Genomic DNA, 19,531 nt, shown 5'->3' on the forward strand with positions numbered 1-19,531 from the left:
AACGTACCTGACGAGCATGCTCCAATTGGCGCCGCACACCCGTGATATGAGTGTACGAGAGTTCTGCGAGGGGTTTGGCACGATCTGGTTTTCGTGCCAGACCCCTCACAGACCTCTCGCATGCTCGAATCGTGCGGGTTTCGCCGCTAATGCAGCTGCACGTAGGCTACCAAAAACGCGGAAAATGAGGCAGTGTTGGACTGAATAAATGTTGACCCAAAATTCGTGCGAAGTTTATATATCGCTTATCATTTAGACTAATCGTAGAGAAGAATAGAAAAAGGAAAGTTTTGCAAGCCAAAAGTGTTGGAAAAATTATTCGATTAACATCCAAGAAGTGGATTTCCCCGAAATAGAAAATTCAGTTGAAAAGCTACCAGCAAGACATAAACTTAAACTATTTGTAACTGTTGCTTATTCTTGATAATATTTTTTTTACAGGTAAGTAGAATTTTAATTTAGCCTTTGTGAAGACATACTTTGTCAAAAAAAGTAAATATTTCCCTAAAGCTAAAAGCTTTTTAAGACATTTTGTTTGTCTTTTGATAAACATCTAATGCGGCTTATTAATTATGCACCCTTTTCATAGACCAAAATAGCCCGCGGACAAATTAATATTTTAAACACTGGAGTGTATCTTATGTAAAGGTACGGAATTTTATGGAAGAGTTTCTTTGTACCATAAAAATAATTTAAAGAGAACCCACAAAAAGAATCAGAACATTATGTTGAGAGAAGAGGCCATGTTTCTCCAAAGTGTTGCTGAAAATTTTAAACTACCATATTTGAAAAAAAAAACTAGCTCTTTAAAACAAATTTTTACCAACAAAAATATTAGAATTCCTCAGGGGGTAATTTCACAACTTTTCAGGTATTTTATCAAAGAAAATGTAATTCAACGGTTGTTCCTCAGTTAAACAAATTTTTGTAAATTTAAATATTTACAGCGCCTCATTTCTCAGGTGAAAGTAACTGAATTGACATGAAAGTTTCAATAGGTTCTTTTAGAGAAATATACGTTTTTGTTAAGTGCCTTGTTTGGCTCATGCTAAATTTTCGACACTGTAATGCTACAACAATTAAGATAAAAGGGAGGTTTCTTTTTGAACTAATCGTCGAGAAAATTGACATCATCACTGATTCATGAAACAAGCCAACTTTGCGCGTTGCGCAATCATTAAACGCGTTTTATTATTACGTATCTCGAAGCACTTGGTTTATTACATTGATCAAGAATACTGTAAATTTTCCCCATGATTTAAAAAGTTTAAAGAAATCCCATGTTAACTTTATCACTGAAGGATAGATTTGAAACTTTGTTAAAAAATGAATTGCATTTCTAACTGTCCTTAGCTAGTTTTTTCCTCTTCAACTGATCATCTACGATTTATCCCATAGGAGTGGGTCGCGTTAACACAGCTTTCTCGAAAACCATTTTTTTTCGCTTTTTTACTCATGATTTTATCGACTCATGGATCGTTTCTATTGATTTAATTTTCACGAAAATAGATTGTCAGTCCGATAAATTACCGCTGTGCCGTGCTCGGTAACAGAGGAACTGCTTAACTGAACTATGCACGAAGACGTTTAAATAATCCACAGTTATAAAGAAAAGAGTAAAAACATTCGTCGCAAGCGTAATACGACTTAGAAATATGACTCCTTCTGTGAGGATTCGAAACTCTAATCTTTCAAAGTTTCGCCGTACATTAGGCTGAATTTATTAAAAGTTTGTTCTTTAAGCTTTATACGTCCAAACCGGAGTTTCTATTTGTTGGTGCTGATGTGACTTCCCAAACTAAGCATCTCAGGTTATATTTCAGCGCCACTGAAATTGTTGATTAAATTTCCCTTTACAGAACTTACTGAATCTAGAAAACTATAAAAAATTTCTGTTCTTCTCGGTAGACTGGAAAAACTAAAATGTAACCTGGGTTGACTGTGGAAAGCTTGCACCAGCGGCTTTAATGTATACCACGGAAAAAAGATGAAAACTTTGAGTCAAGTACCCCAGATAAGCAAGAAGGAAAAAGTAACGCTTTTCCTTTCAGACATATTTTTTCCATAGAGTTTCGGACCGAGTTTGATCAGCGAGAAGCGGCCGGCGGAGAGTTTTGAAATGTACGGGGGCTTGCTTGAACGCCGAGCAAACCCCATTATCCCACTCAGATTTCCAGCATTGTATTTTGCCAATTTCGATGGTATATGCCAACCTATTTGCAGTCATAACAGTCTCAAGCGCGGACGTGAAATCGATTCGTGGGAACGCATAAGTAAACAACTGCTAACAAAAAATTGAACAAAATGTTATCTCGCCGAGCGCGCTCCTGAATCGATTTGAGGCTTACCCTGCTCCATCGCCTTTTATCATCGCCTTGAAACACTTGATTCGTGCTTTTAGAGGTTCATAGGTCATGATGAGAATGGACATTTGGAGGGTGTAAGAAAAGCAAGGGTTTTCTTTTTTATTTCGTCTCATGTCGTGACTTTGAATATTTTTGGTAAACTGCTGAAGTAAAAGTTTATTTTGTCCTCAAATGCGTATACAAATACTTTCTTTAGTCATCCTTTTATCAATATAAAGATGAAAAAGTTTGACTTACCTGATGTATTATATAGATGATTGACCTCATTTTCACAAGTGAACGAAAATTTCACCAACTTCAAATAAGATCAAATGAAAATCAAGAGTCGTTTAGTACTTCACTTTAAACGCATACTTTCAATACTTATCAATAGACAGATTGCGACCCAATTAGACCCACACAGACACAATAAAAATAGTCAAAGTTTTACGTGCTTACCATGGTGAAAATGAAAAGTCCGAGGTTTGCTTTTAACATCACAGAATGAAAATGCATTTTTCACTTATTTATCTTCTGTTTCACAAAATCAAGTCAGAGGGGGTGCGTGTATTAAGCTTATATGCTGTAAATATACCTTTACACTTAAAATTACATGTCATAGGCAGCCATTAGGCGCCGTTTTCTAAGATCAGATGGAAATGAATGTGCATGCGTAGCGAGTTACAGCTGCTTCCTTAGACAGCTGCGTAGTCAATGCAAGCATTCGACATCGAGCACTGCTCTACTTACAATTTAAAATGAAAGAAATTTCTGTGGTAATGAATAGCTTAATACCTTTCCTGGTATAAATATTTAAAAAAGAAAGACTTCAAAACCCGGTTCCGAAGTCCTCACAGAAAAGCACACAATCACAAAGTGTTTACATCAACATCGGGTTCTGATGAGATATGCCAGCACGCTACGAATAAACGAAAACAATCTTTCGGCGTCAATGACAAATTTGCAAGGTTTCCAAGGTTTGCTTTTAATATCACAGAATGAAGATACATTTTTCACTTATTCATCTTCAGCTTCACAAAATCGAGTTAGAGGGGTTGCGTGTATTAAGCTAAGATACTGTAAATACACCTTTACACTTAAAATTACATCTGTCACCGACAGCTATTAGGCGCCGTTTTCTAAGATTAGATGAAAATGAATGAGCATGCGTAGCGAGTTACGGCTGCCTCATTAACCAGCTGCTCTAATTACAATTAAAAATGGAAGAGATATCTGTGGCAATGAATTGCTAAATACCTTCCCTGGTGTAAATATTCAAAACAGAACTGAAGACTGTGAAATCCTCACAGAAAAGTGCGAAAGTCACAAAATGTTTACACCAACATAGGGTTCTTATGAGATATGCTAGCACGCTACGAATAAACGAAAACAATTTTCCGGCAACAATGACAACTTGGCAAATTAAGAAAATTTCGCAACGCCAACAGAAAGGTAATTTGCAAAGGTAAGTTCGACATGCCAATTAAAAATTGCGCCAGAGATCAGAGGACTTCCCCTTTAGGTTTCAAGCTTTGAATACGTATCTGTTACTGTGTGCCGGATTCAACATGGTTGTTTTTCGTATCGTAGAAAGTAGAACAATTCTGAAAAGACCCTTCATAAATGGTGGCCGAAATTGAAAAAAGTTTCTTGGGAAAACACACATAATTAAAAATTCAATTTCGCTCAAGCACGCGATTTACATAAAATACGCACTATGTCAAAGACCGTTTAAGCGGACATGGACGACAAGTACTCAGCCCTATTATTTTCAAAAAGCAGTTTCAATTCCCTATCTTAGAAATAGTTGTTATCTGAGTCTCTTTTATCTTAAGTCCCTTTTGAAAAAGTTAATATGGACCTTATTTCTTCAAGAAAACCGCTACAACTTTACATCATCAGTAAGCTAAGACGCTTGAACGTATTGGCATTAATAAACGCGGTGACTGATCATTAGTAACTATGAAAAGAAATTGAATAGTCGCCTTTTTTCCTCTTTAATCTCATCCTTTTCGAATAGCCATACTGTAATTTTTATTCCAAGCAAATTACTATCAGTGTTCACGATATACTGTATATGACCGTTTACATTTCGCTAGCTTCGTAGCTTGTCCTAACCAACTGATGGAGACTGGTACTGGTCAGTCAAGGTACAGTCTCCAACAAGGCCCAGTTGTTCGAAGGCCGATAAGCGCTAACCCAGGGTTAAAGTTTAGTCCAAATTTCTTTATTTCTTTGCTCAAAAGCCTTTTTAGGGAAAAATTTCCGTATTCCTTTTCAAGAACATCCAATAATCAAATTGTAAGCAAAAAGATTTGAACTGAATTTTCTTTCATAGCTTTCAGACGTGAAATCAAATATCACACCAACCCTGTTATCTTAACTGACCCAGCTTTGAACAACCCGTGCTTGAGTCTTTTACCCTTGTTGATCTGAGATTTTGCAGTCATTTTGACAATCATTCGTACGAAGATCATTGCAAATGGCAATAGTTATGCCATGAGGCTCCGTTCACCGCAGTGGTTCTCAAGATGATTCTGCGAAAATTGACTGGTTGGAAAAAGGTACCGACATAACCCGAATAATTCCTAAAACATTCTGCAGATGACAGAGAACTTGCCGGAGCGTTCCAACTCGATCTCGTTCCCAATGCTCTTCTTTTAATGATCAGATCTTCGTTGAAACTACAGTGATTCCTCGCATCAATTTGAGTTTGGGTTTGAGTTCGTGCCACTTGTAGTCCTGATGTTTGCGGTATTCTAGATGCGCATGCACACTTGTTTTCGTTATCTCTCCTTGTGCTAGTCCACGACAAGGCACTGGAGGACGTGCGTTTTTCCGCTCGTGGAGAGCTCTGAGACGAGTAAGGGAGACGTTTTCCGAGGGGCTGGGACTAAGGAATGCCAGACCCTTTTCAGACTTCTCGTCAGGTCGCGTTGCTAAAGGCCTCATACTTTCTCGCGGGAGAAGAAACGGTCCTCGTGCCGAAACACTAACAATGAGCGTCTGCTCGCTGGTTATCCATGGACATTGGGCACGGGCATCTATTTGCGTCAGGTACAAGTATAAAGTGAACGTGTTGCACGCGAGGTGGCGTCAAGCAGCAAAGGAGGCAGTGCGAAGTGTAAAAACAAACAACGGGTCAACACCAAAATCTTGATGTCGGTACAATAATCACGACTCAGTTCAATGTGCTGATATCTTTTATTTACAGCAATACTAGCATAAAAAAGATATCGAGAAACGTGGTTCTGAAAACTATGGAAATCTAAACAATTAAATTTAAGTCGTTTTTTTATTTAAGAAAATTTACTCATATTCGCAATACATTAATGAATAAATAATTTTCTACATGGGAGGGGTGAGCAGAGATTAGGCGGCAGCTTCCTCAGGAATTCCCCTGTAGCCTAAAGACAGGGTGATTTTGCGCAGCGCTGGTTGAGCTTGAGGAAACTCCTGATTCAATCGATCAACTATCGTCATAAGGGACTGGAGACGAGCTCGTTGTTTTTGAAGTTCAGCCTCTAGCGTCTCCGGTGTTTTGCACAGCGGAGTGTAGCGTCCATTCTTTAGCTGGTTGTAGTACTTTAACTTCTGTTGCTTGGCGACTATGTCAGCCAGATTCTGACAGAATAAGAGGAAACAATGAGGTCAAATCTAGCTAAAAAGTCTGACTTTTCTCGTATATATTCTATATTTCTGGACGATATGCTGATGTTGCGAAGAGGAGTTGAAAACTGATCACTTGTGGTCAAAGGCATAAGGTTACTCACCCTTTGTCTCTCTTCCGACAGTGTATCGATTTGCACCTCCAGTTCATCGGCAGTGGTTTGAAGCTGTAGACATGTTGTTTGTTTCTCTTCCAGATCACGACTCACGGTCATTTGCTTTTCACGAAGCACTTGAATATCTAAAAACATCAGCAACCACAAAACAAACACACTTAGTAATTAACATTACGAAGAACAAATGCGTTGAAAATTCAGGATCAATTCGAAACTCGGTAGTCGATACAAAGACGCGAGCGTGGGGCGGAGGAAAAAACTGCTTCCCTGAGAGAAAGAACCTATAACCTTTTGAAGACAGGTCGAGATTGTGTAAGAAATCTTAAGTCCGATCCTATTTTGATCTTTTAAGCTCTGATAAATGAGAAGTCGGCCTAAAGAAGGTCACTTCAGTGAGTTAAAGAGAGATGTGAATTCTGGTTTCACTCAAATTTTTCACTAAACTTTGAAGCAACAAAATTTATTATTTTAAGTTCTAAGATAAGATTGTAAGATATTGTCGCATTTATATAAAAACAGTTGAGAGAAAATAGGAGAAAGTTTAATTTTCTCCGATTTCCGTTTTCTGCCAACTTCATATTCAACCTCTTCATAGTAAAAGGAATACCGTCATGATTCGATTTAGTGCTCAGGGCGCTTATTTACTTTTGTTAGCTAAAGGAAGGGTGCTTATTTGAAACAGGGCGCTTATTTCTTTTTTGAGAAACAGCAGAATGTGAAACAAAGCTTTGATGTTTACTTGACCGTGGATCAAAAAGACTGGAAAACGGACTTGTTGTCCTTGGATCGTTCCTTGCTGGAACGACTAGCCAAGCAATCGTTGCAAAATTTTAAGACAGGATCTTTCGTTTGAAGGAACTGTGCATTCACGGCGACACGATAGTTGAGAGACAGAGAAGAAGACCACTTTTTTTGTCGTGAGGCTTTAAGTGAGTGATTAAAGGAAGAGGGACCACGGTTAATCTCGATGTTCATACAATCTAACAGTGCTATCACTGAAACAGAATAGGGGCGTGTATTGGAATAGGGGAGCTTATTGGAATGAGGGTGCTAAATCGAATCATTACGGTAACTTTGCAAAGAAACTGTGGTGCTGCGTCAGTGGAGGTAGAACAAGATAGTATTAACTAAATTGATAACGTGATTAACCACCGTAAAGGGGTTTTTAAAGCTGAAGTTTCGAGCGTTAGGCCTTCGTCAGAGCCTTTCTTGTTCCTTCGTAGTAGATCCACCTCTGATTTTTTCCACTGTCACATTCTCGCGATGATTGAATTCAACACCCTTGAAAAAGTAAGCTCCTGGTAGAACAGAGGACTACACTATCACGCGTTAGTTCGTTTATTTACCAGTATCACAGGCATTAGCGTCTTGGTTTGTCTGCTTGATTTTCTTCTTCATCTCGGCGAGTTTCTTTTGGAAAGTGCCTTTAGTGTTTGAAACCTTACCCATCTTTGCTTGAGCATCTCCACTGATAACAAAAAGAAAATTACATCGGTAAAATAAATTTATGGAAAGTTTTCCCAGTGAAAAGTCCGTACAAACAGCCCTAACGCAGAATGCGATCAATTAGTAAATACAATAAACGATACTGTTAACCTTTTAACTCCCTGATCAAATTTGTCATTCTCCTTACTGTCAAACATACAAATTCTTTAATGTTAGTTTAGAAAATTTAGTATTGGATCAACTTATTATCCCCAAAGTGATATTTCTCCTCGCTCATCTGGTGGTATTGTATTGATATTGTAAGGAGAAATTCTGTCTTGGTCACTCATGGGAGTTAAAGGGTTAATCAACTGATTTTTTTTGTTGACTCGCGCGACGGACTGCGCCCAAAAAGAGGGACTGCCGGTAGTTTAACGAATCAAAGAGGCTGCGCGGAAAATAGGTATTTTAGTCCAGTATCCTGTGGTATAACTACGAATGAACAAACAGAGATCATTAACATCATAGGTAGTTTGGATGCAATTTGTGTTCTATGAAAGTTCAAGGTTGAATTTTCTTTCGGTGTCCTTACTCAAGACAAGTATATCAGCGTGTTTCGCATTCTGAGCTTAGGTTGCCTGTGGCGCTATTGCGATCACTTTGGTCGTGGTGTTACGAAAACCCAATTAAAATATCCTAAACAACCATCAAGATACCCATCTGTAACTGGTATCATGGGAATCACTTACCGAGTAATAATAACTTCCCTGCGTACAACAGACTTCTCCATGTCTTGAATCATCTTTTCCTGTTGTCTCATTAGCTGCGAGTAACGAACCTACAAACAAACATAACCTATTAGCCAATGAGACCTGACAACCTCGATAACAAACGGTAAATTTTTTTTCCTGATTCTGTCTCTTCCCCAGCTCTAAATTGCATTGGATGCACGATTAATGATATGATCAGAGCACCGGTTTAATTTTAAAGAAAGACGACCAGGAAGCTAGGAAGTTGAGTTAATTAAGGGAGCTCTTAATAATGATTTTTGTTCCCTTTCGCCCCCTGACTTCGCGTCACTCCCATTCAGCTCACGTTTCACGTTTCACGTTTCACGAAAGGGAAGATACTGCCACGTAAGCTACCACGAAACGCAAATTTATTTCTAAAACCCTGTCTGTAGGAGCGTAACCTGCGTAGTTAGCAGCATTTTTGTCCTTCATGGTAACACGCGTATAGATGCTGCAAAATTTTGCCATCGGGCAAAAAAACCCAACGCCTGACTCTCATCCCTAAACAGAACATCATAAAGAACCCTCCTACAACTTCACCAAATTGACTGACTGACCTGCATTCTATGAATCTCTGCTTTCATTGACTTAATCTCTCCTTGACCGTACTCCATGTCAACAGCGTTCTTCGCTTCACGGGCCAGTTGCGTCTTTTTCTCCCACAACATGATTTGACGTCTGAGTAAAGGGTAAGAGTAAATTAAATTTACTGAGTAAAAAAATTGACAATCAAAGCCAGGCAAAAGGAAAGCAAGAGATATAAACACATTTTTTTAACGATATAACGGGAGCAAACAACGCTTGATGCCTAACTTTTGATAATTCATCGCGATCCTCCTAGTTTTATCATCCCCGCCAGTCAAACAGCAACGTAGCGTGACATTTTCTACGCAACACTGCTCTTCCCTAGATGTTGCGTGACCACACAAGGCATAACGCCGACACGCAAAAAAAACTAACACAATAATGTTTACTTACTCCGCCTCCACCAAACTATTGAGCAGCCTTTCTTTCTCCTCCTTCAGCGCATCAATTTGATTTTGCATGTTGATGGATTCCCCTTCGGCTTCCTGTAACGTAAACATTGAGTCAAATGCGCTTCGTATATATCCACAGCAGAGCAATTCATCAGTTAGGTTTTTAAGTGTAACACCGAGCAATACAGGTAATTGTGCATGCCCAAGCTGTACCATTTAAGGGCATTCAAGAAAATAATAAATAAAAGGGTTCGATCATCAGGGCTGGATAAAAATCCTACGTGAACTATACTCAGAGTACGGCGATAAATCCGTTTGCTATGTAACAAGCATAAAGACACGTTCGAGTTTTACAAACATGTCCCTCTTGTAAGGGATGTGGACGGATCACATTCATTACTAGTGTACCTGACTGAGTTTTAATATGTTCACTTATACTCGTCCTACAATAGATGTATAAAATTGCTCTCTGATCGAGACCGAGAAAATTCTTTATATTATAGTAAAGTAGTGAATAATCCTATTGGTCGTTGCTAAGTGAGAATCGAAGGAAGTCATTTAATGTCACATCGATCTTAGGATCAATGTAAGTCTCTATACTAAGGAACGCTCAACTTACGTAAGTAATTATACAGTTTCTGACACGAAGTTGTATACTTTTGGCTGCAATGAACGCGAAGGCTTACGCGCAGGTCGTTTCGATATAAAGTCGTATAAATACAAACTGAAGTCGATTTGATACACCTGCTGGCAAGGTATGTTAAACTCCCCTTATCAGGCTGGTAGAGAGTTGAAAACATCAAAATTTATCCTGCACTTGCTTGTATCGAAATGACTAAAGTTGTATCGTAAAAGTAAAGGAACTTTTTCCACGCAAAACTCCCACGCACGCACCTTTTAAGCACCCGCGTGGGAGTCTCTGCAGCCACACCGGCTTATCATAATTAGAATAGTGAGTTACCTTAAGCGCCTGAATAAAGTCGCTCTCCATCAACACAGTTCCTTGCTGTAAGGCCTCTCTCAGGCCACTTTCCTTGGTGATCAGAGTATTTAGCTTCGTCATGTCATTCTGCATGCCGCGAATGTTTCGCTCAATATCTCGCATCTCGCTATTGTGTGAGTTGATTTCGCCTAAGAAGAAATTATATTCAGAAAAATGTAAACTCAGTTAAGTAAATCGATTCCGACAAATCCTGTTCAGGGAAATTATCAGGTGATTTTCACACCAGTGAAAGGTTCCCCCTCAAAGGGTCCATTTTCGGCAAGTTGAAACTGAGTGATTCGATTCCCCTCCCGATGCGGCGCAAAGAGATTAATTCGCATTTCTCTCAGCCGAAAGTGAGCTTCATCAGAGTAAAATGAGTGAGAGACTTGAAAAGCAATGAGATAAATATTCTGCAGTTCAAGCCGAAGACTGGTCAACAAAACATGAAGATGATGACAGCTAGTTTGAAGAAGATTGATTCCGCAATGGATGTAAAAGATCTCACTTAATCAACTTGTAAACGGTGGATCTTCTCGGCGTTTATCGGAAAATTGTTGTTCAGCAAGCTTCAATTCACTAAGTAGCCATTTGCTAATTTACGATCATTAAGACTCAATAAATTTGTCGTTTTTAGGTCAAAGGCAAAAGACTGTTAACCCTTTCACTCCCAAGATCTGATTAGTAATTCTCCTTACTATCTGCCATACAATTCTTATGATGTTAGTTCAGAGAATTTGGTATTGGATCAACTAATAATCCCAGGATTGATATTCTTCTCTATTCTCATCACTTGCCTGCTTGATATTGTATTCATATTGTAAGGAGAAATTCTGTCCTGGTCACTTGTGGGAGTGAAAGGGTTAACAGAGAAACAAAGAGGAGTAAAGGAGAGTCATTAAACGCAACAAGTCCTTTGATCCGCAACGTCTGTAACTTCTCTACTTACCTTCGATCCTGAGTTTCTTTTGCAGTAATATGGTGTACTGTTTCTTAAAGTACTCCATGTCTTCAGATTGTTTCTGTACATCCTTTAAGGTCTTCACCAATTCACTTTGATTTCTCAGCCAAAACTGCTGTAGTTCAGTAATTTCATTGAGGCGGGCTTCGATCTGCTTTTGTAACGTGTGGATCTGTAACTCTAAAGGTCCTATTTCCTCTCCCTAACAATGGCAAAAAAAACTTTCCTCATTAGAGCGTATTTTGATTGAGTGCAGTGGCGACGAAACCAAAGTAATTGCAGTGCCCAGTCGGAACAAAGGAAAATACCTCAACCAGCCAAAGAGAAACGAAAGTCAATACATCCTAAAGACTTCAAGGCGGAAAACCATTGAGTTGCGGGTGGTTTTAGTTTTGCATCTGATTCGTTAAAAGGGTGATGTAGTTCAGTTTCTAAACCAGTCAGAACGCAGCAACGCACATCTCACAAAATCCCGAATTCTGGTGTGCATTTCGATTGAGCATCATCAAGCCCAAATCAAATTAATCACAAGACAATCAGCACAAAAGAAAATATCTGTAAGAGCTAATGGGAACTTACGTAAAAACTAGAAGCGCGGGAAAACGTTGGTCAACACTTCAAATTGAAACTGATTTTAGTTTAGCATCCTATTTTTTTTAGAAATTTGTGTCTTTTTCTTTCAATCAAAAAGCAGAAAAACAGTCCTGAGAAAGACTGTTGTCGGTAGTACTGGGTAACTGACTTTTCGACAACCAAAGCGGAAGTCATCATCAAAGTTAAGTGAAGAGTTATCAGTCCGATTCGTGTAAACTGACCGGTGAAAGAAGAAAGCAATAAACGAAAGCAAACTAGACTACTTTTCCATGTTCAATTGAAATTTGCAGTATAATAATTATGAACCGTCTGCAACAACTAAAATTCCATTGACGTACCCCGTCTTTGCTCCTCAACTGATCAATCTTTTTGTTGAACTGGTCAATAGTGCTCTGTTTCCGTTCAATAATAGCGTTTCGCTTCACAATTTCTCCTTCGATCTTAGAAATGGTGCCATTCTTCTGGTGAATCTCTTCATTCAGGTTGTCCATGACATCTTGAAGTTGACGAACACGAATGGTCGTGTTAGAAATGTCCAAGATATCCCTGGAAATCTCGTTCTCAACTTCAGCAACGGAACTTTCCTGTAAGGAAGAACAACATAACGTAAATAACTGTTCAATAGTAAACTCGTTCCTCCGACATCTGAAGTAGTTTTGTATCACTTTGGGTCTGAAAGGATTTCAATTCCTCTTGCTTAACTTTTCCAGGTTATAAAGTACCACTCAGATATGCTTTAACTGCGCATACGTATTTTGTACGTACAGACGCAGGTCGTTAGACGTGTATATACGCTATACAGGTGTGTATGTATGCTATAAATACGCGACTAAGATGACTTTGTTGATCAATCCCACAAGTTTCATTTCTGTTACATTGCTGTGTAAAAAAAGAACTTTTGTTATGTACATGTATAGCTACCTTTAAGTCCAGCTTTAAATTCAATGAGGCGCCATCTTTAGGTTTTACCAAGTAATACTGAAGACCATCCTTCTTCCGAATTGAAAGTCATTTTGCCCATAGCAAAACATTACGACTCAAAACAATGTGGAACATTTCTATTTAGCTTGATAAATAGGTTAATGACAAGGACAATGGGTATTTTCAGAATTCATCCATCAATTACGGACTCTGTTCATTCGAGCCTAACTGTATCAGTAGTAAAAATATTGTTACCAGTTCAGTGGCCCTCCTTCTGAGCTTGTCTGTCATCTTCTTAGTGTACTGCGCCGCCTTGTCCAATGTAAGCTGGCTTCTCATCTTTTCCATAATGTTGTCTTCTAGTTTTATCTTTTCCCCAAACTCACGCTCAATCTGTTTTCTTAATGCTGTGATTTCGTTCTCCTTCAGTGTCACTTCCTGATTAGGTCCAAGAGAAATAACCACAGCAGTCAAGCAACATTTTGCCGTACTTACAAAGGGACAACTACATTAGGCTTATGTCTATTCTTATCTTGAAAGTCATACCGCAAAGCATGTCTGAACCTGTACATCATATGACAGGCTGAATTATACACACGCTTTGATTGGTTACTACTTATGTTGCTGATATCACCATTTAAAACATTTTGCTTTCTTGTCATATTAAACAAATAGATTTCATGTAGCTGTGGGTCTGTCTATACAGTAATGAATTACAGAAGATGTCAAAATGTGACAGGAACATCAGTGACCCACTCAGCTGCACCTTGTGTGCCACTTTTTTCATTCTTACCACATTTTAACCCTTTCACTTCCAAGATATGATTGTTAATTATCTCCTATAGCTGCTACACATTTCCTTGTCAATTAGTTATGAGAACTTGGTGCTAGATCAAGATAGCAGCTTCTTTCTGATAAGTCCGAATATTCTCATTATCTGTTTGCTGAATATTGTATGGATATTATGGGGAGAAGTTTCATGTTGATCACTTCTGGGATTTAAAGGGTTAACGTCATCTAAACAGTTGTTGTCAACAGAGGTACAGCAACATTGAATTTATTTGTTCAGCAGTTACTACTTGATTGATTACAACCTCACTTACAGTTTCAGCCCTGTTGAGTTGTTGTTCTGTTTCATGGAGTGTCCTGGAGTATTTACTATATTCAGTCTTAAGGACCTCCTGTTTGTTCCTGCTCACTGCAACTAGTTTCTTCACCATGGAGATGTCAGCCTCAATCTTGTTATGCATGAGTGTGATCTGTTCATTCTGTTCCTGAGCTTTGCTGATGGACTTTCTGTAGCCTTCAATCTCTGTTTCAATTGCCTGGATTCTCTGTCTTTGAAGACTGTTTAAAAAAAAGAGAGAGAGGCAAATGCAGAGATGTAGTTAGCAAAATGCTACAATCTGTTAGTTTGCTCTATTTTGGGGATAAGGGTTAACTAGCAAAAGAGATAAAGCTGTTTGTGAAATGCGATTTAACCCTATGGCATTTAAGAGTGACCTGCATCTAATTTCTCTCATCACTCCTGAAACAAACATGGCAGCAATGAGCCAGAAATGGCAAGCAGTTCAGATATCCAGTCAATAAGTTGAAGCTTAAATCATAATATCATAAAGAAAGCTGCTAAAAAGACTAAGCTGCCTCTGGATTGAGCTTATACCTGTGTCAAAACAGCTAGGAGGCCCGCAAAAGAAAACTGCTGTCATTCAGACACTTGGATATCACTCTTAACTTGTTAGTTTAACCAGATAGTTTCTTGTCTTATTTACTGATGTCTTCTGAGGAAACGCAAGACTAGAATTCTATTTTTCCTTTGTAAATTACTTGCCAAATAGTGACAATTATCTCTTTCTTGCTGGTGTTTATAAATAACAAAAATTTGGAAAAGGACAGAAGGAACAAGTTTGCAATATTGTTTGTACTTCATTTTATTCGCTGCAACAGTCATTCTAGTGACGTTACTTAACTAAGAAAGTAAAGCTTGAGTATTGTCAGTCATTCACAGCCTATTTAAGGCTGAGCCAATGTGAAACCATGATAATCAAGGAAAAAAAAAAGTAATTTCTTAAACAGGAGATGATTCCTTTAATTTCAACAGAAGTGCATTACATGTACAAAATTTACCTCAGAGCTTCTTGCATTGCAGCGTATGCCTCATCTCGCCTCCTCATTCCAATTAAACTGCTGTACCACTGCTGTGTTAGCTGCTTTTTTTCCAGCTGAAGAGCCTGTACATAAATAATTTTTTTTTAAAAATCCTTTCACTTCCATGAGAACAGTATCAATGTCAATACAATATCCATTCAATACAATATCAAGTAGAAATGTGGTGAGTATAAAGGAAAATATCCAATCGGGAATTCTTCTTTGATTCAATACCAAATTCTCATAACTAACATGGATAGGAATGTATGGTAGACAGTTAGGAGAAATATTAATAAGATATTGGGAGTGAAAGGGTTAAAATGTGCAATACAGTATCACTCAAAAGTAGTCAACAATCTTGACTCAAAACTCAATTATCAATCCTTGAAACTTTTAAGAATAAAGGATCAAGGATTGAGACACTCAGACAACTTTTCAAGGATCTTGATGTGAGTTTCTAGGAAACAATTTTATTCTTGAATGCGAAACAATCGCAAAGGAAGAAGTGTTTGACGCACAGTACCATGACACAGATTGTGATCACTGGTATTTTCCATAGTCATCACTTGGACTTGTCTTGCTCACATGCTTTCACATGCTTTGCTGTGTGATAAGCTCAAGCAATGGCTAGAAAAGAGTGCAGGTATTTAAGGCAATAATGTAATCTATTGAGAATATTGATGACAATGATGAGACTCTGATGTGAAAGATGCCACCAATAGGGAAATTTTCCATATAGTTTATATTTTGTTCACTAAAGAGTGTGTCTTCAAAATAAATTTTAATTCTTACTAACCTCTATTTCAGTAATAGCCTCTGAGAGAGCTTTTTGAGCTGCTTTAGTTTCCTCCATTTGAGCTGCACACTGGGTCTCAAACATGTCAATTTCCTCCCTCAGCCGATCTACTGTTTGTGTTAATCTGTCCACAAGGAGGTCCTATGTAAATGCCCAAAAGGAAAAATTTAGTTCAGCTGTTAGACAAATAACTTAATAATTAGTGTGTATAAAGGCCTCACAGCAACATCTATAAGTTTTCTGGCCTGTTAATCAATGTCAGTCACTACCTACATGTTTAGAACTAGAGAAATGATCTTTACAGGTAAGCTGCAATTAAAGCAGTTACATGAAAAGAAGCCTGAAAAAATTTGAGGCTTTAGCAGGATTTGAACCTGTGCCTCCCTGACACCAGCTGGCCCTTCTACAAACTGAGCTACAAAGCCACATGTTGGGAGTAAGGCAAATTAAAGTAGGTTCTAATTTCTCATTAAGGAATCTATTCACAATGAAAAAAATAACATTTTGACCCATGAATGATAAACAGGTGGAGAACAATCTTTCCAGGTAAAAGCAATTCCAGCAAAGATCATTTCCCTATTTGCGTATAATCAGCCATTTAAAATATCATTTATTTAATGTTTTTCTTCACCTGTAAGCCGAGTGGTTTTTAACAGTATTTGACACAAAAGTTTGGAAGATTTTTTCCCGAGAAACAGGGTTCGGCTTATAGCCAAGGGTTTGGGATTCAAAAACAAGTACAATTGCAATGTTAATGTGAAATGACCTTAAATTCCATGACTGCAGTGTGCTTTAAAATTGTTATGACAAAACGTATTTTTGGCCACCAATCAGATTCTTTGCTTCCTACACATTGAAAGACGATCTCACTCAACTCTTCACATTTCACATTATGGATGAAATATCTGGTCTCTCTGCTGAGAAAACCACTCCATCACTTTCTCGTCTAGTTCAGAATACTTAGGAGTGAAACAGCCAATATTTGAGCGTTTTGCAGACATCTTAAGCTTGCCAGAAAGAATAGTTGCCTGGTCTCTTTTCCAGCATTGCACCATGGACTCACAAAGTCCATAAATCTTGAGTGATTTCCGAGTTGTTTTGCTTCAGCTTCCGCAATAACTTTTATCTTGTATTCTTTTAGCCGTTGTATACAAGGAGCAGTGTGCTTTTGGCGTGACAAGAAAAATAACAGCGACAAAAGAGATACTCAATTGAAGCGTTTGTCAGGTTACAGTCACTGAGTATTGTTGTGTTTCTGCAGTTGCATGGTAGTATTTACATTTTCACTGTTTCCCTTTTTTCCATTTCCTAATGTTTTCCGTGAGGTTCACTCATTCAAATGACCAGTTACAAACTTTTAGGGTTTCGGCTTACAGCCAAGATCGGCTTATAGGTGAAGAAATACGGTAATTGTGAATACATGTGTAAATATAGATACAATTGTATGCTGTATTTTGTATTTGTGAAGTACTGAATAACCCACTCATCAGTAGGGGTCAAAACAAATATATAAGGTTCCAGCATGCATCAGTAGGAATGACTGGTGGGACTAGACTGGAATGGAGTATTCATGGTAACACAGAGAGGGAGCATTCTCTGTAGAACAGTGATGGCTTACTGGTATTGTCTCTACCTATTTATCAGGGAATACCACACCTGTTTTTTCTTCTCTAATTCTGCTTTGGTAACTTCAGTGTCTGCTTTCTCAGCTGCTCTTCTCATGACAGCAATGTCAGCCCTTACATCTTCCTTAGCCTCTTCCATGTAATGCAAGCGAGCTGCCAGATTTTCAACTTCTGTTCTAAGCTCCTTAGCTACAAACAGGAATCAAATATGGTTTTGTTTTCATACAGTATGTTTACCTCACAAATTGACTAGCATCTAACTTCTTGCAGAATCACCACTGAATCAAACAACAAGAGCACAAGAATGAACTTGAAAAAATATTGCCTTCTTAAGAAACTCTTGATTGTCATACAAATTCAACTGGTCAGAAGTATTGCAAATGTATAGGGAAAAGTATGCAGAACATGCATACTAATGTTAGAATTGAAATTGTTGACAATTTAAAACCCCCAGAAGTGATATAAAACATCTCCCTACAATACCCATACATTATCCAGCAAACAAGCTATGAGAATACTCAAACTTTTGTGTATCTAGTAGCAGTTGTTATCTTCATCTAACACCAAATTCTCCTCACTATTTTACAATAAAATGTATATCAACAAGAGGGGAGAAACAGGAAGTAATTGACTGTAAAACCCATCTTTCCAAACCTTGTTTGCGCTGATGGATGGCATCTTTCACCGTCTTATCATGAAGCTCTTTAGTTTCCTCAAGAAGCTTTTCACTTTGCTGCCTGAGATGATTTTCTGAGCTAAAATTGTCATGTTCCTTCTCCAAGAGCATTTGCTGCCTGGCAAGTTCCTGTTGTATGCCATATAACTGTACACCAAGTTCTTCTCTCTCTCGCTTCTTTGTTTTGAGATCTTCAGTCTAAACACATTTTCATTAACATGAGCACATTTTCTTCAGGACAAAATTAATTAACTTTTTTACTACAGTTCTTGTACTGGTAAACAAAACTTAATTATTGCCTAAAAATACTTACCATTTCTCTTTGAATAACTGCCCCCCCCCCCCCCCACCCAAATGAACCTCTTAGGCAATATTATCAAACAAGAACCCCTCTCAAATAAGCCCCCTCCTCACTCACTTTCCTAAATAATAGGGAATCAAGGAAAACCTGTTTCTATTGCCACTTTGTTTATAACTTTTTAAGCTTTAAATACAGTGGTATTAGCACTGGATAACAGTTTTTTTTTAAAAAAATGCCCTCCTTAATTTGGTGCCCCTCTTATAATAAGTACTCTTCCTTTTACCCAAAATTTTAAATTAGCACCTGGGCACTTATGCAAGAAAATGCCCAGTGTGAGTCATCAAATTAGTAATAATAATCTTTCTTACCAATAAAGAAACTGTTATAATCAAGAGATAAGCGTTCTTGTCCTCTGAGCTATTTTTCATTGTTGTTTTTAATCCAGATCAAATAAAACAGCACCATGATAAAGCAAAGCAATAGTCAGTTTACGTTCCAGATATTCATTGAAGTACTTACCAGTTCTCTTAGCTCCAAATTAACTTTTTCCTGCTGTTTGATTAAATGTGATTTGTATGCAGCTTGGAATCTGACCATAAGAGGCTGAAAAACAACACAACACCGATCACAGTTATATTGGAAGATTTACAATGAATGTGTATCACATTTAGCCTTCAAAAGACAACATTGACTTACATGGTCAGGATCAAGAACCACCATATCACTCTCCCCATCTGAAACTGATTCTTCTTCATCACTAAGACCTTCATCACCATCTTCACCGATATCACCCTCAATCTCGTCATCTCTAGCTTCCTCACCACTTCCAGTGATATCCTCAGAAAGCAATGTCTGCGCTCCAAGCGCTCCTCGAGGGTCAAACGTTGGAATATCCTGTGTCAAAGTTGCGGTAGGGACAAGACCTTCACTCTCTGCACCGGTAACAACGGTGTCTACATCACTTGGATCGCTCAAACGAAACTCTTTTAGTGCGTTAACGGTCAATTTACTGACTGCATCTTGAATAGACTTTTTGGAATCAGCTGAGCCTTTTGATCTTCCGGATACCGGCCTTCGTTCATCTCCTTTTCCTTCTGAATCAGTGGGTCCGTTTTCACCTAACCTGTCCGCCATATTTCTTCCTTCAAAAACAAGATTGAATTTTGTTTCCTTGGCGACTTTAATCTGGAGCCCGCGATCTTGG

At 38.2% G+C, this 19,531-nt stretch overlaps 1 protein-coding gene across 1 annotated transcript; it reads right to left on the minus strand.

The window, feature by feature from the left end:
- Window positions 1–5,535: 5,535 nt before the first annotated feature.
- On the minus strand, window positions 5,536–19,509 carry LOC113680430 (coiled-coil domain-containing protein 40). The gene is made up of 17 exons (XM_089184251.1): window positions 19,024–19,509; window positions 18,847–18,930; window positions 18,005–18,224; window positions 17,382–17,539; window positions 15,726–15,866; window positions 14,909–15,012; window positions 13,885–14,128; window positions 13,037–13,219; window positions 12,199–12,444; window positions 11,255–11,468; window positions 10,285–10,454; window positions 9,325–9,416; window positions 8,904–9,024; window positions 8,305–8,393; window positions 7,477–7,598; window positions 6,119–6,255; window positions 5,536–5,969 (listed from the first exon to the last, which is right to left on the minus strand). Exons 1-17 carry the CDS (start codon window positions 19,459–19,461, stop codon window positions 5,718–5,720), a joined length of 3,015 nt encoding a protein of 1,004 aa, XP_089040377.1. The 5' UTR covers window positions 19,462–19,509; the 3' UTR covers window positions 5,536–5,717.
- Window positions 19,510–19,531: the final 22 nt, after the last annotated feature.

The sequence above is a fragment of the Pocillopora damicornis genome, chromosome 10, assembly GCF_964200805.1.
Source record: "Pocillopora damicornis chromosome 10, jaPocDami1.2, whole genome shotgun sequence".
Lineage (NCBI taxonomy): Eukaryota > Metazoa > Cnidaria > Anthozoa > Scleractinia > Pocilloporidae > Pocillopora > Pocillopora damicornis.